The sequence below is a fragment of the Strongylocentrotus purpuratus genome, unplaced genomic scaffold (genome assembly GCF_000002235.5).
Source record: "Strongylocentrotus purpuratus isolate Spur 01 unplaced genomic scaffold, Spur_5.0 spur5_scaffold_8, whole genome shotgun sequence".
NCBI classification, from domain to species: Eukaryota; Metazoa; Echinodermata; class Echinoidea; order Camarodonta; family Strongylocentrotidae; genus Strongylocentrotus; species Strongylocentrotus purpuratus.
This window is the reverse complement of record NW_022145614.1, coordinates 28,461,632-28,485,179: the sequence shown is the minus strand read 5'-3', so window position 1 is coordinate 28,485,179 and position 23,548 is coordinate 28,461,632. Positions and strand designations below refer to the sequence as shown.

General features: G+C 36.2%; 1 protein-coding gene across 1 annotated transcript; it reads left to right on the top strand.

Moving 5' to 3' along the window:
• Positions 1-1,327: 1,327 nt before the first annotated feature.
• On the top strand, positions 1,328-23,219 carry LOC577179 (centrosomal protein of 72 kDa). The gene is made up of 14 exons (XM_030975329.1): positions 1,328-1,453; positions 4,519-4,684; positions 5,398-5,552; positions 5,948-6,009; positions 6,973-7,072; positions 7,589-7,714; positions 9,443-9,544; positions 13,206-13,388; positions 14,236-14,336; positions 14,684-14,801; positions 15,460-15,650; positions 18,563-18,692; positions 19,953-20,061; positions 20,560-23,219. The coding sequence occupies exons 1-14, from the start codon at positions 1,390-1,392 to the stop codon at positions 20,852-20,854; spliced, it is 1,902 nt and encodes a 633-aa protein (XP_030831189.1). The 5' UTR covers positions 1,328-1,389; the 3' UTR covers positions 20,855-23,219.
• Positions 23,220-23,548: the final 329 nt, after the last annotated feature.

Here is a 23,548-nt window from a genome sequence, read left to right as displayed (position 1 = left end):
ACTAAAGCTTATAACAGTACCGTTAATGTAACTTGTTATTGAAACAAGCTTTATGAAACAGGGCCCTGCGCCCCCATCATAGTTGGATCAAGGTATATGCCACTGAGTATGATCAAGATTAACATGGAAGCTTGTTGTTATTTAGCTGAAATTCTAATCGCAATATGAATATGGTTTAACGAGGAAACGACGCACAATCTAGGTCACTTGTGATGATAAATACAAAAGAGAAAGGCAGTAAAAGAGAGGAAAATCGAATTGTGGGACAAGAATAGTAGATAGGCGATATGATTTTATTATGTTACAGAAAATCTTACAACAGAATTGGATGTCGACAATAACTAAGAAATCCCTCTATTCAATAAAGTATTATGAAAATTTCGTGAAGAAGTATCATTATTTTGTTGAACTTATCTTTTTATCATGAATCTAGATAATTTTGCAAAAACTTTGACATATGTTTCCCTATGTAGGCCATAACGAGATAAACGTCTTGGTTTAAACTTAACGGAAGTTTGAGGGGAGGCAGTGGCGGATTCAGGGAGCACAGGGGGCACCCCCCCCCCCCCCAGGTAAAAAAAAAAGGGGGGGGGGAAGGGGGAAAAGAAAAAGGGAGAAAAGGAGAAAAAGGAGGGTAAAAAAAAGGAGGGGGAAAAGAAAGAAAAGGTAAGATAGAAAGAAGAAAAGAGGGAGAACAGTAAAGGGGAGAGGAAAAAAAAGGAGGGGAAACGAAGAGACTGGGAAGAGAGAGGAGAGAAAAGGCGGAAAAGAAGGAAAGGGGGTAAGACGGTGGAGAGAAAAGGGGGAAAAGCAGAATAATGAGAAGGGAAAAGAAAGAAAGGGGATGATATTATAAGAAGGTGTTTTCTTTACCAGAAAGGGGCGGGGAGGGGGGCACGCAATTTTGCAGTGTGCATAATATAGGGTCTCTCTTGCCAGGCGTGTAGCCCCCTCCCCCGCAAAAGCACAAGAAGAACAACAACTACTGTGAAATACTAAATTATTCATCATTTTAGATTGGAGTCTATCATCAAATTATTGGGATTGAACGACTACCACCTTGATTTCGGGATTGCCATCCTCGGGATAACCCGCCCCATGAATCGAAGATCGATCAAAATAACTATAAGAAAACCATCTCTGTGTCAGCACCCAACATCACTCCCATGAACCTACCTATACCTTGAATACCTTGAATATATTTTTACATGACTGAGACCCCGCCCTTGCTCGCCGCTCGACGCCCCTACAGTATGACTTAGTAAGGTTAAAGACGACTGGAGCAAAGACTATGCGAAATCGTTCGTTGACTTTCGACTTGTTCAATTTGTTTAGTCCCATTGTATTGCCGCTTGTGTTTGAATATCAGTGAAAGCGGTAAATTCAAAGATGTCTCTCACGATAACTGAGGCTTGGATTAGAGAAAGGGTTCAATTAAATCACGATAATTTAGGTGAGACAATATCATTATTTAATTACCTAGTATTCCATCTAAAATTTACGTGCGTAGCTATGTCATATTTAATAGAAAGAAGGGTGGAAAACTCTGTGAATGACAATGTCGATTGTTTAAACGTAACCCGGCTACGCGATCACCATTGCAATACCAGTGGCAGTGATGCCTGACTGCAGCTGCAGTAGTGCTGGCGCTTTGCCAGCCCCGAGGCCGAGGGCCCGGCAAACGCGCAGGAGATAACTCTGGCCTGGCTTCGCGTCACTGCTGCTGGTTCACTTCAATCCAGAATTCCAGATAATCTACAATTTATGCAACGATAGAAATAAAAAATTAATTTAGTTTTATGGGTGTAGACTTGAAGTCTAGTCTACTCTACTAGTAGGCCTAGACTAGTAACAATACATAATTAATTAGAAGGTCTATTAATTAAAGGGATCCGGTAACTTTGTCTCAGATTCTGAAATAAAATTCTGGATTTAGCTCATGATGCAATGATAATTATAAACCTTTAGGTCAGTCAGGAACCCCATGACTTTTACAAGCCGATCGCCTGTCTGATTATCAATATATTTATGATTGGAATTACAAATTTTAAAAACCGTTCGCCTGACGGTTTTCATAACACTACACTCTATTGGGGAAAACGAGTATGGTAAAACCGGTCACTTAAAGATTTTTACTTTTTTGAGGCACTTCTTGATCATTTTGAAGCACAATTTTTTTAGGGCTTCAATATTACACCATATCACAGACACTGATGACACGTAGAGCCGTGTATCTCAGATTTAACAATGTTAAACGATCCCTTTAACAGTAACACTGCACTAACAGTGAGTTAGTTTAAATGTTATTGTAAACTTTCAATTTCAATGTCACTTTCAAGTTTCAGGGACTGTTCATGTATATGTCGGTGACAGTGAGTCCCTCCGATCCATACTGATGATAATTTATAATATTTCAGTCAAATCCAATATGCATATCATGGATTTAGACCAAAAGCTTCAGTCTCTCTATATCGTTGGTTGTTCCACTGAGACTACGTCTGGCTCCACTAGAACTCCGATTATTGGGGAATGTCAACAAATGTCAGTTTTATTAAAGAAATGACCCATATCAGACGGTTATTTTTGTCCAGCATGGATTCTACTTCTATAGTAGATCTATAGACTAGATCTACCTACACTGTAGATTTGAAATTTTAAGTTCAACACAGACAAAATCATTTATAATAGTTTTTTTTTCTTTCTTTCTTCTCTAGATGAAGTGAATTTTGATAGTTTGATAGTATAGTCTAGACTTCTACTCTAGGACTGGGTCTATCTTTAGTTTAGGGTTAGCATTATTCTGCTTTATCTTTTGTTACTGTCTGGTTATGCTTATTATTGAACTAAAAAACTATGCTCTAATGTCATGTCATTCAGTTATTGAAAGGATTTACATCTCAGATATTGTTACTTTGTAATGATTCTTCTTTGATAAGGAGATTGTTGATAATTGATATTATTTTGTTTGCAAATAAATACATGTAGATCTAAATATATTTCTGTTTAGAACTTGGGACAACTTGGTAGTCTTTTCCAGATTTGAAATACTTATCATTTCTTGGCATTCAATGATATATTTTAGATGTGAATGTTATCAGTACTTAGAGATCCTAATTATAAACGGCTTAGCTTATCTTGAATTTACTGCCCACTCCTTTGTTAAAATGGGCAGGGGGAGAGAAGCCATTTTAAGCCCAATGTCAACTATAATAGGCTTTATGCAAACAATTGAGATAGCTAGATAATAGGCTTTTGACTGCTTTTCACACACACAGACAATTCATTTATTTCTTATGTAAATGAACCTGCTTTAATACCATGAAACCATGCACATTGCATAATATACTGGGCATCTATGTATTGTAGACAAGGATGCAAATTTGGCATTCTGCATAGACTACAAATTTAGTTTGCTTAAATTATATATTGGCAAAATATAGTTTTTTTTTTTTAAACTTTGTATTTGAAGTGCAAACATTTGGGTGGAATAAATGAATAAATATTTCTATCTAAAAACCCTTTGAAATTCTTTATTTCACACTTCTTTCATTTTACTACCTTCTCAAAGTTTTGTTCCCAATATCCTTTATTTTTGCCCAATTTCTTAGCCTTTTTTTATTGCCTTTCATTCTTTCTTTCTTTATTTCTGCACTATCCTGTTAATTGCCATTTTTAGATATATAATTTTGTGTGTACATGTAGTTCTTTTTTCTGTTCACATTTTCTTTTACTTCCAATTTGATATTTTAATAAATGATTTTTTGGTAATTTTTCTTCACTTTCCCTAACTTTTCAGAGGGCACATTTTACATTTCAGAGCTCTTTGGAGATTTCAGTTAAATCCTTAAATCCACTTTAAATGGATATGTGCACAATATTTAGATAATATTGGATGGCTTTGAGGGTGATACAAGAATGTATTGCTTGAGCTATGACAATATTAGACGGGCCGAAGATGAGTCCAATATTGTCATAGCGAGAGCAATATTTATGTGGTATTGAAAACAATATTATTATTATTATCTATACCAAGCTGACTGGTAAAATAACAAATTTTGACTTTTTACCTCAGTAAATGTTCCAATCAGTTTGCACATTGGGTACAGTTACCGGGTAACAGCGAAAAGTGTTGTTAATTTTTGATAATCAAGCAATAATGTATCGACAGTTGAAGTTCCAGGATGACAGAGCAATACAAAACAATATTGATCTGTCATCCAGGTACTGTGCTAAAGATATTAAATGCACTGATTTATTGTACCACTTGGAAGTTGGAAGCCTTATAGATAATAATAATGTATATTGACTAGTATTAATAGTCTATTAGTAGTAGGATTGTTATCATTTTATTGTTTTTATTCATTTATTATTATTATTATCAATATTATTATCATCATTATCATCATCATCAATATTTTTATCATTATTTGTATCGTTGTTTTCTTTTCAAATATCTTTATTATTATTTATCCTCATCATGATCATTATCAATATCATCAATCTCTGTTTTTCTTCCAGATGATGTACGATCCCTGTCGTTACCTGGTACCTACCAGGAGAAGATAGGTAGCCTGGGCAATGCACTGTCCAGCTTTACCCGTCTCAAGCAGATAGATCTCTCTCGCAACTCACTCCAGAGTCTCCAGGGCTTCCAACAGCTCAAAGTTCTTGAGAAGCTCAATCTGTATCCTTAACCGAGAAATGGAGCTAAATTAATAATTTTTCTGTCCTTACAACCAGGTCTTTCATTAGGCGTTAAAAAAATAATGTTGTATTGCCCTTTGTGAACGACCCAAAAATCTTAAAATCTACGGTCAGCCTTTTAGCTGAGTGATGGAGCGCTAAATTAATGCATTTTCTGTTTATGTATTTGGATTTTTTATTATGAATATGAATGATCCATTTTCATATGAAAAATGTTTTGATTCTTTATTGTTTACCAAATGGATGTTTCAAATTCAATGTAAAAATTATCATTTTGCCCAATACAAAATTGATTTGTTTTGAATCTCAGTGTTTTCCAAAATGACTTTTTAAAAATTAATTGCAAAAAAACACAACTATTTTGCCTGAAATAATCCGCTTTTATTTTAAAAGCAATTCAAGATGATGTTTGTAATGTTGAAAACTTCAACTTTTCACTTGAGCATATCGAATGAATATTATTTTAAGGACTCGTGTTAAGGAATTGAAATTACTAGGAGGTTGATTGCATGTTATTGTTAAAATAAGAGTCATTGTGAATAAAATTTGTTGTAACATTTGCTCTGAGATATATATATATATATATATGTTACATTTATTTCCAATCCATTCAAGTCTCATGTATCTACCTTCTTATAGATAGGTCAAGATAGTAGTTTTTTTTTCCTTGACCAAGAGGGGTTCAACCACCAGGTATTACAATAACATCAGCAGTCTGCAGGAGCTGAACAGACTGAGACACAACACCAGTCTTCAGGAGATTGACCTTCGATTGAACCCTGTCACGAAGAATGAACCTGATTACAGGCTCCATCTGGTCCATATGTTACCAAATCTCAGGAAATTAGGTAGATAGCATCATCAATCGTCACACTGCATACCATTATTTATTGCTTGATTGATTAAATAAAGATTTATCTTGAAGTTAAGTCCTGTTAATTATTATCTTCGTCATTACTTTTGCTTATAAAGAAAATCATTATAAATCAGATGCTATCCCAAGTCCCTGCTAACACTGAAACAAGTATAGATAATACAACCATTGCTGCCACAGAGACAATAAATTTAATTACTGTGGCATAATGTCCTCTGTTCCAATTCATTTAGATGTTGTTTCATATAAAAATCTCAACTGAATAATTATGAGAACGGGACCATAATATTTGATGAATATGTATATGCAAAATGATACCCTGATGCTATATCTCTATAACAATTTGGGTATCTGTTCATTTTATTTTAGATGACAGATCAGTGAGAGAATCAGAAAGGAAATCGGCACTGCTTCACTTTGACACAGATCAGGTAAAAATTAAACAAAAACAAAAATAACAACAAGAAGTAAAACAAAATAAGCTTTCCATTGTTCTTTGTATACGAGTTAACAAGTTTAGGTTGTGAACTAGTGAACAGGGTCAACCCTGTCCTCGCCCCCCCCCCCCCCCCCCCCCCCCCCGAGTTCTTTATTTCATAATTTTGTGTATTTTTATTATTTAGACGTTTTAATTACTTGAAATGCTGTGAACAGTGTTATTTATGCTATAGAAGTGTCCTAGTCAAGTAGTTTAAGCACTTGACTTGAAATTTGAAGGTCATGGTTCGATCCCCGACATGGCACTAATGTCCTTTGGCAAGGCATTATCTACTTTTTCTACAATCGACCTAGGTTAGGTAAATGGGTACCTGGCAGGAATTCATCCCTTGAAATGCTAGAGCGCTGTAATGGCAGCTAGGCTAAAGACGGGGTAATAATTAATTTGTGCGCCTCTGAATAGAATTGTCTCGATAGACGGCGCTATGTAAATGCCTATTATTTATTTATGCTTTGTGTTATTGAACAAATATTGTAAAATAAAACACTGGTAAAAGATAATGCATGAATACATCATATACATGTATTTTGACTAATACAGTCAAACCTGATTTAGTGATCACTTGTACAGAAAGGCAGACCATCTAGAAAGACCACATCTTTTGTTTCTCTTGAATAGTGATTTCCATTGAAACATAGGAACCTGTATTTTAAGCGGGGCTGCACTACTTGCGCCCTCTATATAGCCAACAATGCCTAAGCAGTACCCGTTGTTCCCCATGGTCCCCTTTCGCTTATGTTAATTGAGAGCTGATTTGATGAGATTACCACCTGCCAGTGACCACGCAGGGAGGTCTAATCCCTCCTGGCCAAACTAGTGCAGATAGGCTTTAAAGACCATCTGTCTATGAAAACCACTTTTCTTGTTTTCATTGTGTGATTTGATTTTCTACCAGGCGACTGGTATGACGGAGCACAGCGCATCATCAGCAAAGGATCCATTGAGAGGAGAGCTACCCAGAACAAAACATGTCAGAGGACTTGGGGGAAGAACAGGTAGGAGCTCAACAACTTTAGTAGGGCAGATCCAAACTTCAGACATCTTCAAATATTATTGGGCCTACAACTTAATTTAATGTTTACTTAAAGGGGAAGTTCCACTGCTAATTAGCTGGTATTAATAAAAACAGAAAACAGAAAACCATGAGAAACAAATAAGTGACAGTTTGAGCAATATCCAATTAAAAATAGGAAAGGTATGAATTTTTGAAGTTGTCATCAGCGAAACACAAATGGTAACCCTATTACGTGTCTTGCAGGGTCCTCTCCAGTTTGCTCTGTACAGAAAATTTCATACACTTAAGTTATTAGTTATTAGTTATTGATAACAGAATAGATTTGTTTCATACATGGTTGTGTATAAGTATAAAAACACATTTGCAATGATTATATTTAGTGGACTTAAGAAAAAGAGAAGGGGGGGGGGGTAATGCAGCTACATCCCCAATGTCCCATATGAGTCTTTCTACCTTGACTTATTGCCCTTTTTTCATCCATGCCACTTCATAATAGCTGTAGAAGAAGACGACTGTGACCTGCTTGACCTCTTGGCTAGAACCGATGGTGACCTTTCCCGACCTCGTCCAGTCACTGGGTCCAGTGTGGCCAACCCCTCTGTTGATGTCCAGCTTACACAAGGTAACACACCATTCCCATTTGGTTTAAAAAGCACAATATTGATATGGGATATGATTTTTGCGTAAGTTCTCTCTGTCACATCAATTATGCATTTATTTCATAATCAAAATAGACAGTGGCACAAATAGATCGTAATTATACAGAGATATCACAATACCGTGTGAGTCAAAAAAAAGTTTACACCTAGAAAATTGTTAATTATTTAAAAAATCATCTATGAACAGTCAATAATTCTACATCTTATGAAAGAGTGTTTTATCCCAAATCATTTGGTATCATTTTTGTGTGGTATATGTTCCACTTGGATAAACAGGAGGCATTGTTTGCGAGAGTGCAAAAATTGACTTGCGCCAAAGTGATGCATACAGCATGTATTATGTTGGGATTAGCGGAGTGAGAGAATGAATTGAATGAATCAAATGAAATGCATTGCATATGCTTTTTGCAGAAGCAAAGTCACACACGGGCGCACAAATGTTCGTTGATATTTGATATTCGATATTTGATATGTGTGGCATGATTAATTTTGTTAGGGATGTTATTTTGATCTGCAAAATCCGATTTAAAACCCAAATCCCAATTGTTTTATTTAAACATCACATAAGCAACTTTGGCGCAAGTTGATTTGTGCACTCTCGCAAACAATGCCTCCTGTTTATCCAAGCGTGAACATATACCACACAAAAATGATACCAAATGATTTGGGATAAAACACTCTTTCATAAGATGTATAATTATTTACTGTTCATAGATGATTTTTAAAATAATTAGCAATTTTCTAGGTGTAAACTTTTTTTTGACTCACACTGTATAGCATGCACGGCCAAAGGACGATGGATTTGCCAAAGCAGGGTATAACATAAACATAAAACATACATTTGTATAACTATGATACATAATTCAATGAGTATGAGATAATTATCATTTCAGAAATATTAATTAAATGGAAATATTTATTTATTAGTGATTGTTAAAAACACCTTTGAGACAAACCATTTTACACTCTGCCCTTTAGAATTGCATTTAAGTGCACAATTAGAGTTCTTATAAAACATTAATTTATTTCATTGTCATATATTTCTTTATAAAAAGGGCTCCCGATTCAAGAGGTCAATTCGGCATTATTGCAAACTACAATGGTTTAAATACATTTATAAAATCCTGTTATCCTTTTAATACTGTTGTCTCATATTATCCATTATGTAGCAAATACCTGTCAAACTTAACCATGTTGTATTGTCTTGTTAGTATTTGCTTTGTAAGTTCAGTCTACTTCTGTTTATTGGCATTTTGAAGTGCATTACAGACAGTGTGTGAATTTGTTACTACTGGCATTGTTTATTTTTAACAGTAAAGTGATCGGGTCTCAGATTCTGAAACAAAATCCAAAAAGCTCTTTCTGCACTGATGATTATAAACCTCTAGGTTAGTCAGGAACCCCATGACTTTTACAAGCCAATCGCCTGTCTGATTATCAAGATATTTATGATTAGAAATCAAAATTTAAAAATTTGTTTTCCTCACAGTTTTTATAACACTACAGTCTATTGGGGAAAATGAGTATTGAGGCACTTCATGATCATTTTGAAGCGCATTTTTTTTTGGCTTCAATATTACACCATAACACACACACTGATAACACGTAGGGCCATGCATCTCATATTTAACATTGTTAAACGATGCCTTTAAAAGAAATTCTAAAAAATGATGACTTGTGCTATTGTGCAGATTACCAGAGACCCTACAGTCAGAGGACGCCACCTCGCAGGAGAGCAGGATCCAATACGTCCAGTCACATGGCAGAGAGGGACAGGAGCTTGTATCAGACAGGTGAGTGATCATCTCTGAGATAATCAAGATCTACAATGACATACAAGTAATAGAGTACCGAAGCTGTGACGTCACAAAAATCTATTTTTAGAATTTCTCAATTTTTTCTTCGTTTTCTGAAAGAGCATCAAAAATAATGTCCAAATGTCGAAAACTCAGTGTTATTTGCTCTGGTTCGTAATGGTTAGGAGCCAGAGCAAATAACACTGAGTTCCTATAGGAAAGGTATTTATTCAGATGGTCATATCTCAGCCAATACTTAACGTATTCAATTGGTTTTTGACATTTGGACATTATTTTTTATGCTCTTTCGGAAAATGAAGTAAAAATTGAGAAATTAAAAAAAAAAGGATGTTAACCAATTGCCTATGGGAGCGGGTAGGCTCCTGTATTAAGCCTATGGCAAAGAGAGAATTCAGTAGTCAATGGGTTAAATCTTATCATTCAACACTGAGTAGGTAAACACCCTTCTGGCTCTCCAAAGATGACATGCAGGGTGCAAATATTACTAAAAAGGTTAATCTGGGAGGCGTTTTACAAAGCCTTTTTTCAATGACAAATAACAAATATCAGTGACAAATCTGCTGATAACCAATCAGAAGCAAGGATTTCAGTAGCTTATAACACAAATTGTCATTTGTCACTGATAACAAGTTTTGTGAAACCCCCCCCCCCCCCCTGTTATTCAAAGTTATGGGACCAAACAAAGTAGTCTTTTGTTTTATTGTGAAGGTTGATTGATATATTTTAAACATAATAGAAAAATAAAATAAGAAAGCTTAAACACATTTTCACGTAGACATTACTCACTTTTTTTTTTGTCTGAAAAGGGTTATACGGTGATCATTAACACATTGCATACTTCACTTACCAAGTAATGGGAAATCGGGGTCTGGTTACCACATTGGCATAGATTGCTGAGAAAGTTGTCTAAATACATTTGAAAATCTCCCATTTAACCTTTGGATACTGACGTTACATATCATGTAAAAATACCTGTAGAAATTCTAAGAAATAAAAGGTTGTATTGACTTTTGGACTTTTCAGTATTTCTGTGTAAATTCATTCTATATCTCCTGACCTGTATATTAGCATTTTGAACTGCATGACAGACAGTGTGTGAACTTGTTCCTATCGGCATGGTTTATTGTTTATTTTGTGAGTTTGGTTTTCAGTTTGATAACAGTGACCATCTAACCCATGACCTTTGCATTTTATAACTTCCTTATCTACAACAACTTCATGACCAGTTATGATATATATCCATTACCCCTTTTTGAAAACAAGTAAAGAAGTATCACATCACCCAACATTTTCACTGCATTTATCCTTTTCTTTTGTCCTCATCTAAAAACTAATTCCCATTTTTCAAATCGTGTGCTTTGATCATTCCTGTAAACACTGCCAATTTTTCTTCTTCCACTAACACCATGTATATATATCTGTGTTTCCCTTCCCCTCCGTGGAACGTGTGTTGCATGAAACTTGGGACATTCTTGCATTCTTTAATGAATATTGATGCAATGGAACTTTTGTCATGTTGGCTGGACATCAATTTATGACTTCGTGTTTGGGACAAATTTGATGTTTGCTGTGTGATTGTTTGTTCATTTATGCACAGACACCGAAAAACTTTTACTGGAATTAACCGTAGATACCTTGCCACCATCGGACACCTCCACCGCTAGTGATTCCACCGGTAGTCTCTTAGATGCAGACCCCCTTGATGAGCTTAATGACTCTTATCTCAGTACAAGACTATCCCCTCTTAGATTACCCGATGCACCGCTTTCGCACAAAGACCCACTAACCCAGCACGAAGATCCCGCTTCCCCAACCGACACTAAGACTATCATAGACGAGCTTACAAAGTTCCCCTCCGACCTCTGGCAGCCATCTGACTCGTTTGTAGAAGAGAGGAAAACATTTGAGCATGAACACAAGGATTTATTGTCGCCGACAGATACCATTAGTTTGATTGGTGGAGATGGTCCTAAATTTGGCAAAGGCAGACTCTCTTTTTCGCCAGTGGAGGGAAGGAGAAAGTTGGATTTTGACACTCTGTCGGAAGATAGTTCAGTGGTTGGATATGACAATGGATTGTTGAGTGCTCCTAGTTCATTGAGTATGTCAACCGTAACTCAGAGCCAGAGACGACATGCCGATCAAGATTTTGACTCGCAGTCACTGATTTCAGTAACTCCCCGGGGAAGTAGCTTGATCAAAGCAGGAGACATATATTCCTCCATCATGTCCCAGACTCGTAGTAGCAGGGCTAAGACCAGGGGTCAGACCAGGTCCGCATCACCTGACAGAGGTTCAGGTCCTATACTAACATCATCTGCAAGCACAGGAACTCAACTAACATCACCTTCTAGAAGTCCAGGTACTCATATAAAATCACTGAAAAGAAGTCTAAGTCCAACATCGCTGTCATCTGGCACAAACACGGGTGCTAGACTAACATCCGCTATTAGAAGTCCTAGTAGATCCCTATCTCCTTCCACAAGTCCAACAAGATCATCAGTCAATAATAGACTGAGAAGTCCAACAAGAGCTGTATCTCCTCCTACAAGTCCAACAAGAACAGCAGTCCACGATAGACCTTTAAATCTATACAGAGCCCTATCTCCTTCCAACAGTGCGATAAGAACAATGGTCCATTCTAGACCTAGGAGTCCCACAAGAGCAATATCTCCCCCTACAAGTCTAGGAATAACACTGGACCAAACTTCAGGCATGAGACCCCTTTCACCAAATAGTAACACAAGATCTCATCTAAAAGCAGCGCTAAGAAGTCATGGCACCTGTATAGAATCTAGTCCATTGTCAAAGGAGTCTAAGAAGTCTGTTACTTTCATGCTAGGGAGTATTGATGGTAGCAAAATCGATGACAAAAACAAAAAGGAGGAATTTAAGAAAGATCTTTTTACAAGTCCAAGTAGGATAACTGAAACTGAAAGGCAGTTGTCAGGTTCTGTTCATGGTGCGAAGGATCTATCACAGAGAGATTTGTGGAACTCTTCATTCAATAGAAACAATTCTAATGCAAATGAGGATAGTCTCATTCACACCTCTGCCTTGATGCAAACTCCCCAAGAAAATAGGTACTCTAATTTGGTTGTTGGAAGGGATAAGAATGATTTCTTGTTTGATTCTGAAAGTCAAAGGGAGGATAGGTTGGGGAGTACAACAGAGTTATTCAAAGATGAGGATAGGAAATGGGAAAGTTCAATGTCTGATTCAACAACAAATCATCCAATTAGCTCTTATAATCGAATCCTAGAAAACTGCTATAGTTTCTCTTTGCATCATGCTGATGATGATGTAGGTCTAAGTAAAGTTTCTCAAAGTGAAAATCCCCTGCACAGTTCTTCCCACTCTTCTCCAACTTCTTTGCACGATCCTACAACTAACATGCTCAGTCCCACCCATACTAATCCTCGTCGGCATGAACCCCTCTCCCTTCTAGACTCACCTAACCCCATCACACACACCGCCTCTCCTTCCGCTACTAACAAAACCCAGGGGTCCATCTTGGATCGGCCCCAATCATCGGACTCAAATATATCCGACGAGTCCCGACCAAATGGACGTCAGAACGGAGTAATGTCTGACCTTTCACCTCATCACGTTCACCACCTATTAACCCCTGCCCCAGAACCATCCCAACATTTATCAGATCGGGAGAGGTCGCAGCAGCTGCAAAGGTCAAGGGTTGAGGTCACTGAACCAGAGCAAGAGGTCAGAGGGCGTGTCGACTCCAACCTGAGGTTTACAGATGAAAGTGATGCGTATTCAGCTTACTCCTCCAAAGTGAACTTTACACCAAATCCAAAGTCTGGTGAGTAAAACTTATTATCACCAATTTGAAAAGAAACAATAAATGTGTACATTTATAGATGCTTGTCTTATACTTTGTTGTAGCCATTAAACCCCCCTTTTTCTTATTTTTAATTATCCTTTCAATTTTACAAATAAATAATTACATGGAAAGATAACCATTGGGCATATTGGAGTAAGGCTTGTCCATATGGTTTTACATTATTTGGTTTTGAATTTGCTGAAACATGTCTCTGTCCAGGTAGCCTTTGCTAAGCAGGCAGACAGAATTAGTGGGCAGCTTGATTAATAACAAATAATACACATCAGTGAGGGCATTAGTAAGAAATACCTACACGAGGTACCTTTGGAACAGTCTAACATGCCTGAGACGATAGCCGAGGGCGTTTGGACTGTTTTGAAGGTACCGAGTGTGTGTAATTTCACTAATGCCCAAATAAAATGATGTGTATTATTTCTTTTATAAGATCATGTTTTATTTGTTTTATAACGTGATTTTGGTAATGACCGGTCATTATCCAAATTACGTGTTAGGCAAAATAAATGACTGGTCACGTGTACGCTTTCAACCAATCATTTGATTAGGATCCACGTCATCATATAATTCTCACTATAACTGATTTAATTGGGATTAATTTCAACTCTCTTGAATGGATGATAATAGATATAGCATCCACTGTACATGGATACACTGATGGCATTACACTGGGTGTAACAAGGGTTTACCCAGTACAATTAAATTCAATTTCAATTTATTTCACTCACAAAGACAAGATAAACACACATCAAATAAGGTTGGTGGATTGCTTAATAAAAAAACATTTAAAAAAATCAATCTGTCTTTTCAGGTGTCAGAGGAGATTCCTCATCTACATATGATCTGCACCCAGTGCCAGGGGCAGGGGAAACGTTTGATGAACCTCCACCAGTACAGAGAACCATGAAACAGGTAAAGACCATTTAGAACTTGCTTGTTCAGTGTCTGTGGGATAAAAGTACTTATTAACCAAACATGAATGAGTGTTTGTGTAGTCAGTGTAATTTCATCTCAATGTTAAAACTATTGACATATTGTGTCATCAAGAGAAAATGTGTCATAAGCTTGACCATTGTGAGATTTAAAAAAAACGTTTGTATGTTTACTTTCTCCCATTTACATTCTGATCCTTCTCTTCTTCTGTTGACACAGGAAGTGTGTGTTGCAATGATTCAGATTTTGTCTTCGGTTGTTGTCGCCATTTAATGTTTTGCTTGTGATGTCTTCTTACTTATATATTACATGCAACTATTCAACAGAATGGAGCCGCCTCAGTTCCAGGAATGAGCCAGAGCACGTTCCTAGACGGTCTCCTCAACCTTGTGGACAGATACTGGAATGGCAGCAAGTCTCTTCATGCACATTCAAAATTTCAAGGTAGGAAGGATGTCAGATATCCTTATTTTGGGGCATTTCTAAAGTGGGCTTTTGGAGGGGGGGGGGGGTGATGTACATGTAGACAGTCAATCAGAGAGAAACAATTCTAGACTTGTTGGACTGTTGCTTGTGGGATCTTTGAACAAATTTGAATCTGTTTATTCAGAGTCAGTCTTTGATTCATACTAGGCATAGTTTGCTTAATTTTGTTCAAAGGGGACCAATTACAACTCCCCCCTCCCACTAAAAAACTAACTAACAAACAATAACAAAACATTAGCTATTGAAGAGCATAAAGCGAATAATTGATTCGCAATTACCACTTTCCCCCTGACCCCCCCCCCCCCCCCACAACAACAACTAACAAACAATAACAATACGTTTGATTAGGTGCTGGAAGAGCATAAAGCAAATAATTGATTTCATATCAAGATCTGCACAAGTCTTGCAAGCATGTACAAATGCATCTGATAGTCTCACATAGTTCCCTTTACCTCTGTTTAGAGTGTATGTAACCTTTTAATACACATTTTTTAGAAGTGATATTTTAATTAATAGAGTCAGTCAGTAATATGTCAGTTTGGAACCTCAAGTATATAGAGCAAATTATATTCATGATTGCTTGTTTCAAACTATGTACAATATCATCCCTCCTCAGCTCAAGCCCAGTCACTCCTAGAGAAGCTTTTAACGGATCACTCAGCCACCAGTCAGGAGCATATAGATCGGCTTCAGCTGGACATAGCACGCTGTAAACTGGGCTCTGCAGGTGGGAGAATAGGCCAGCAGGCCACGGCAATGGCAGGATCGGAACTACAGAGGGCATTGGATACATCGCAGAGAGATGTGGTGAGTGTTCTTTCACTTTTCATGATTTTGATATTTCGAGTTGGATTTTGTTGTTGTTGTTGTTGCGAATAATGGCGTTTCCATCGTCATTCGATGATTTCCGCCAGGCAATGTGAGAGGGCGTAGTTACTGGTCCTCTCTTAATACTTTTACTGTTGGATCGACGATAGCCTAGTGGCGTTGTGTTGTGCAATTAACAATGTCAGTAAATTGTTAGTAGTTATTTTCTGTATTGTTATTCGGCTTGTTATTTTAAAGAATTCATTAGGAAAGAAAGGATGAAGTGGTTGAATATTAGTTGCGATCAGTTCATTACGTTAGGACGTTAGTTTAAAACCTCTCTCAGTATAATGAAGCAATTTGTACAATTTATACAATGAAGCAATTTATACCGAGGATAGTACCACTGTCACTAATACTAATAGATAATAGCAAAACGTAACTAATACTCAATTAATACTTAATTAATACGCAATTAATGTTTATAGCTGAGCATCACAGTTCATTGTACCTTCCACTGCCTTTTAAAAAAGCTACCACCTTTCCTATAAATTCCTCATTTCCTAGTAATTGACCTAGATTTGGATTTTGGGTTTTTAGTGCTCTATACATTCTCCTTCGTTGTCTTTCATATTTTGGACATGATAATAAAAAGTGCTCAATTGTTTCTATCGTTTGGCATTCTACACATAATCCAGTGTCATGTTTTCTAATTAAATATTTATAGTAATTCAGGTTACATTTACCAAGCCTGAATTGGTGGATTAATCTTTCGTCCTTTCTGTTCAAACCTTTGATTTTAAAAACATTATTTACATTTTTATTGATGCTATACAAGTGTCTTCCATTCTCTGCTTTATCCCAGAGGCTTTGCCACATGGATTTATAAAAAATATCTGATTCCCTTACGAACTCACTTTTGTTTTGGTTTACTATTATATCATTTTTTTTTTTTTTTGAAGCTTGTTTTGCCAACAAATCAGCTCTTTCATTTCCTGGTAGGCCGCAGTGGGCTGGTACCCATTCAAGGTTAACATCTATCCCGAAGGAGTTTATAGCAAATAGTTTTTCATAAATCTCAACAATTATGCTGGATTCTTTCATATTCTTTATGGCTTCTAAAGCTGATGCTGAATCTGTTAAAATCACTACTGCAATTGGATGATATTCATCTATCCATTCAAGTGCCATTAATATAGCTACCAGTTCTGCTCTCATGATGGATATATTGGATGTTTTAAAGCATTTACTTAGGCTTAGTTTTGGGATATAGTAAGCTGCTCCTGTATACCCTTCCTGATGTTTTGAAGCGTCTGTATAGATTCTTAAACAGTAATTCCATTTTTTCTTAATGACCTCTACAGCATAATTTTTTGATTCTATTGATGAAGAAAACTTCTTAGAAACAAAATCCTTTATTTCTGTAGATATACTTGGCATCTTATAGTGCCAATAAGGTTTAACCGTCATGCATTCAGTGAGCTTTTCAATATTTCCTATTTCCAAGACCTTGGCCCATTTTCCAAGAGTAACTTTCGTATTGCCAACACGGTAATAAGACTTTTTTGGTAGGATGGTTAATTTTAGCTGCATGTAAATTATAATGATATTTATCAATAAACATATTCCTCCTGAGTTGCAATGGCATTTCCCCTAAATGCTTAGTGCTAAATGGTGAATGCTTAGCTTTTGTTATGGTGCATAGAAAAATGTTAAAGACTTTTTCTTCAGTTGTGTCATTGCCATTCTGATATACTTTTATGTGCGTATTTCATGGGTAATATTACTTTTTGGCATTCGATCCAATGTTCTATTAATGATGACTAATTTCAAAATAGCTGGTATGGGTGTATTTCTCTGCAAACACACCCTTCAGTGTGCATAAAATTGCATTATTTTTTGTATGCCAGGATGAATTGTGGACAAGGATGGGTTATCACTCGGCTGATAAAATGTTTATTACTCAGGCTTGATAATTACCCAATTTAAATCGGTTTCCCTATTTTTAAATATTTTTTTTCCTGATTTTTTTAATTTTTGAAAATTTTCTTCCTGATTTGACCCCTATTTTCCCTTATTTTTCCTGATTTTTCCCAATGTTCTTACTCAAAAGGGGGGAATGTTGTTAGAAGCCATTTCTTTTCCCCAGAATCCCCCCTTTTTTTTTTACTCAAGGGGGGGGGGGGGAGGGGTTTTCAGTGCTCACTATCACCCCTGATTACTCTAATTTACTGTGTAAACAGAAACTTTAGTTCAAGCTCAAGTTCAATTTTATCTTATTCCAATAAAAGCTAATACACATACAAATCAGAAATACAGAACAGATGCAAACTTCAGTGAATTGTTGATGATGGCAATTTTTTTAACAATTGCACAAAAAAAGAAAAATTGTTTTAATTCAATAATGTCCTAAGAGACATTCTCTAACCTTGGCCCCGTCTTATAAAGAGTTGATATTAATTGCAACTTATTTGTGATTGATATCATTTGCAACTATGTACATAAGAGATAGGAGACTGCAAACTTTTGATTGATTTGGATCAATTGCAACTCTTTATAAGACGGGGCCGTGGTGTGTAAAAAATTAGCTCTTGGTTTATGTGTGCATAAATGTCTGGTTTTACAGTACCGGTATTACAAAATAAAGCTATCAAAATAAACCTTGGATTTTTCATTTTTTACTATACAAATTGCTTCTAACCAGTACTTGACACAGGCTATAATATTCTCACATGGTGCATCCGCAAGCCTACTGTATATAATATTTTGTATGAATGTCAGGATTGGCTGATGTCATGCATTACTCCTATTTCTTGCTTGATGTGGCTGTCAGATTTAAAAAAATATATTTTTCACAGTGAATTGCATCTCATGTACTCAAGGTATCTTCTGATATTTTGTTTGAATTTCAGGATCGGCTGTGCCTTGAGCTTCAGGAGGTGACAGAGGAGAATAGGCAGCTCCAGGTCCAGCTCCAGGTCCAGGTCCAAGACTCCAGGAGAAAGGCTGCTGCGGATGCTGCATCTCATGGAGAGATCAAAGGTAAGACAGTACACCGGGCTGACCAAATTAAATGTTAAAAAAAGCAGAAATACAAAGTTGCAAACCATCCAGAGACTCCTAATAAATTGCGATACTTGTTAATTAATTATATCATTACAAATTTGTATTTTTCAGTTTTCTTTATGGATAACTGATTTTTTTTATAAAACTGAAGATATGGCATATATATTCAATACTGAATGAACACCATTAAATTATTACCAACAACAACAACAACAAGACAGCACAACCTATTGGTGCTAGCAGCAAGCTATGTCAATAATTTTAAATTCAATTGTTTTATTTTTCCAAATCATTAAATTTTTTACATCAAATACAATTACAAATACAATTTATGTACAGTAACATTATAGGGGAAAAAAAGGGGAACCAAAAAAAAGCAGAAGCTTATGGGTTGATAAGTTCCCTCAGTACATTATCATTATCAAACTGTGTACATAAATGAAAAGTAAGAAAATATTCAAAAACTACACTTACACTGTACAAAACTGACAAATCACCAATGATAAATTACCACACACATCCATGCATACAATCAATCACACAGGGAGGGGGGGGGGGGGGTCAGGATTCAGGGCCCAGTCAGTTGTGACTGGTGCAAGTCAGTCCCCTACTCGTATATATATATATATATATATATATATATATATATAAGTGCGAGAATTCTCAACTCTGACATGACAACGGGTGTTCCAATATATGTAAGCAGTTTAAGTGACACAAGACTGACCTGGACCAGCCACAAAAAAGAGTGACGGGCCCTTGGAAAGAATATGATAAGCTCCTGATAATACCTCATTGTGCTGTTTCTTTGAAAAAGAGAACTGTTTATGAGGTTGTACTATACAGAGAAAATAATGTTAGATGACTGCAATGAAACAATTTATTTTTGTTAAACAAGTATAAATAAGATTACATTTTCTTGAGACGTGTTTTTTATCTTGTTAGCAATTACTGTACTTTTCCTCTGGTCTGTTTGTATCCATTTTTCTCACTATTTATAGTCAGCTGTATTGAATAGTCAGAACTTCTGAAAATTTTCTTTGATTGTTTGTGCTTTTGATGTACAATGGAAGATGGATAGATGAACAACAAACAATTCATGTTGAGTTTACATACACATGTGAAAGCAGGAGAATAATAAGTTGAGGATTAGACGTACATATATTCATATATTTAAGTATAATTAATTTGCATCAGTGGTACAGAATTAATTTGTGTTTGCTTCTTGTCTCTTAGAATCTGTTCACGGACAGAAGCTTCAGCAGGAGAATGAGAAGCTAAAGTTACAGCTGAAACATGTCACTCAGCTCCAGGAGCTAGCTACTATGCTGCAAGAAAGCCACAAGTAAGGACTATTTTTATCAAATGATTAATATCTTGCCAAGAATAGGCTCAGTAGTTGTAGGTTAAACGTAAAATGCATAATTTCTAGGAGTTATCTGATTTGAATTCTACATTGTCTTTCATGACATGAAGGCTGGTGCACAAACGTGACTGAATATTTTTAAAAATCAGTTAGCCTGTTGATTGACAAATAATGAAATGGGTTGTACAGATCAAATTTATACTCATTTATGTAGGTACTGATGATTTCTGGTGCAAATATAAATGTAGGCATATACCATCCCTAGTGTAAGATATTTATGACTCAATATTTCTTTTTTTACTGCTCTGTTGTATGCCTTTCAGTAATGATATGGCAATGATGTATTTAGTCAGTAGACTGGAAACAATGTCCAAATGTCCTGAACACTTACACTGAATTCCACAGTAGTAAAATAACATTCAGGTCAGTTTTTTATAAAAAGTTTCTCAGTTATTTTACATCTGTTTTCTCCTACAGATCCTTGGTTACCACAAATGACCATCTCCTCAAAGAGCTGGATGAAACCAAACAGAGGCACATGGAAGAGGTCAAGCAGCTCCACTGGTCTTACAACCAGCTCAAACAGACCATGGACATCACGATGCCCCCCACCTACCCCCCTTCCCAGACCACCACCTCCCATCAACCCCAGGGCGGGGCAGTCAATGGGTACGACAGAGGGGAGGGAGATCCTTCAACGCAACCGGGGTATGGTAGTTACTCTCAGGGGAAGAAAGTGAAGGGGTTTAGCTATAGCAATGGGAACATGTGAGAGTGGGGATTAGTTGGTTGACAATTCCTCTAGGATATGTTGTTAAAGTCAAACTTTATGGGTTAGGAGAATCCTACCACATTGCCCAAGCACCGGGGAAAAATGTGAAGAGGTGTGGTAACAGCTATGGGAGCATGTGAGGTTGGGCATCGAGTGGTCAGGTCTGATAATTACCAGATTTAAATCGGTTTCCTGATTTTTAATTTTTTTTCCCCCGATTTTTGTTTTTCTTCCTGATTTTAATTTTTTGATTTTTTCTTCTGATTTTATCCTGATTTTCCCTATTTTTCCCCTATTTTTCCCCTATTTTCTCTATGTTTCCAGATTTTCCCCCCAATTTTCTTACTCAAAAGGGGGCATTGTTGTTAGATCCCAGTTTTTTTCTCCCCGAATCCTCTTCTTTTTTTTTTTTACTCAAAGGGGGCGTGGTTGAGGGAAAACCACCCCCCCCCTTTTTCTTTTAGTGCTCACTCTCACCCCGGGTGGTTGACAGTACCTCAAGGAACTCTTCTGCTGAGAGGCAAAAAGATGTTTACTCTATGTAAATTAAGTTAACTCCCTTCTGGCTTTCAGGAGATGAACTATTCTTGATAAAAAGATAAACATTTATTTGAGTCAGGGGATTCCTAACACACTTTCCAATACTGGGAAAGAAGGTGAAAGGGTTCCGTTTGATAGTAATGGGAGCTTGTGAGTTTGAAATTTGAACAGATTTTGTTTGCCATCACCTCACAGAATTGTTTGTGATAGGGAGATCGCCATGTATATCGTTTAGGGGATTTGTACCACAATGCCAGGGCACAGCAGTTACTGTTTAAGGAATGTCAAGAGTTCTGTCAAGCCTGTGAAAATTTTATCTTTATGAATACATGACATTGTCTACCATATCGATTAAAAATTTCCTGTCTGTGGTTTAATTGTCCAACTTTGGCATTCCATCAATTGATCAAAGTGGTTACTACTTATGAATTGGACAAATTTGAGGTCACTGAATTAAAATGTGACGTTATTATGTGACATAGAGGGCGAGATTGAAGAGCAAATGTAAAAGTACTAATTCATTGCAAATCCTTGGACAGAATTGATGTGTACCTTTAAAAAAAAAGTTATGCATACAACTTGGGGAAATTTTAACTGTTTAATGTTCCAGACAACATGTGACAAGACAAATAGACAATCATTCAATTAAGATGCTGATTATGTAATTCCTAAACAATCATGTAAAGTTATGGAAATTATGAAGTTTTAGTTTTTGTATCAAAAAATCATTTAGTCTATGATAGGTTGTCGTGGTGTTCTTTTAATCACTTTGCTGTGGTTTTAGCACAGAAATATTAGGCTGAATGTAAAATAGTACAAGATTTGTGATATTCTATAAAAACATATCACACACAAAGTTGAATGTACATTTTGGAATTGCCCAATTCTACAGTTGTCCTATAGTTTGATATTTAAAAAATAATCTATTTTGTATAGTTGAATTTGAAAATCAGTATCTGAAATGCTTATAATATGAGGTTGTATTGGATAGAAAAAGTCACAAATTCGTGATGTGGTTGCTTCTTTGCAAAACACTGCCATTTTATTTGTATATTGTGATTATAATGGATACGCAAGGCAACTAAATGTGAACTTAACAAATATTTGAAGCATTAAAAATGTAGGATTGCCCTTCAAATATGTATGGATATGTATCTTGGTACTAAAACATATTTAAAACCAGTATTAATATATTATTGGCATTGGCAGATGTAGGAATATAATCATCAGTACTGTAGTTGAGCTTGTGTGGAGTGGTATATACATGTATATATGGTTACAAAGACATTCATCATCAACTGTTTGTGAGTGATGATTAGAAAGTGCATGGTTATCGCTCTTATTCTTATTTATGACATTTCTAGTGCCCTTTCAGGACCTAAAATTGCTATGAAGGTAATTTTAGACCCCAAAGTGTAACAAACAGCATTTCTTTTGCACAAAATCAGTGTTAATGATTTATTGTGTACATTTAGGGAGCATATTGAAATATTTGTAAGCCTTCAAAGAAGATTTAGATGGATATATATCAATTTTGAGGTCATCAGTTTTTTAATATGTTTTACACAGATTAAGCTTTGCTGCTCTTGAGCACATCAAGCAATTGTTTATTTCACAAAATGCAAGAACATTTGTCTTTTTTTATCACAGTTTTTACAGCGTTTTGTTGCTGTTGTGCCGTCCATTTTTTTTTCTTCAGGTAAACATTGCACTTAATTACATTCCAAACTGGTCAGTATCATTTTGCTAATATTGCCATGACGATTAACTTTCTGCAGAGTGTGAAAACGATGTAAAATAAACTTGATGTGTCACTTGTACTCCATCCATGGTTCAACAATTGTCATTTTTCAGTGCATTGTTCAGTATGAAATTCAATTCTTTATAGGCTATGCCACACACATAATCTCACTGTGCCACATTGTATTGATCATGGGATAGATAAACCAAAGGCTTCAAGATTCTTTAAATATTTCCAGTGGAAGAGTAATCTGTATCGGTGTTAAAAGGGTTTTCACGGAGCTAATTGAGACCGGAAATGGGTACTTTTGCAAAGCCATTGTGTTGTACAAAGTATTCCTTCCGTCCGTCATTTGGAGCCTTTTGTTTTGTGCAAAAATGTACTTGTGGCAAACATAAGATGATGCACAGAAA

Bases quoted from the DNA above. Each gene is read 5' to 3' on its own strand.
- LOC577179 (XM_030975329.1), top strand. From the start codon at position 1,390: ATGTCTCTCACGATAACTGAGGCTTGGATTAGAGAAAGGGTTCAATTA. The intron at 7,073-7,588 runs GTAGGAGCTCAA...ACTTCATAATAG, and splicing joins AGGACTTGGGGGAAGAACAG to CTGTAGAAGAAGACGACTGT. The intron at 9,545-13,205 runs GTGAGTGATCAT...CCCCTGCCCCAG, and splicing joins CAGGAGCTTGTATCAGACAG to AACCATCCCAACATTTATCA.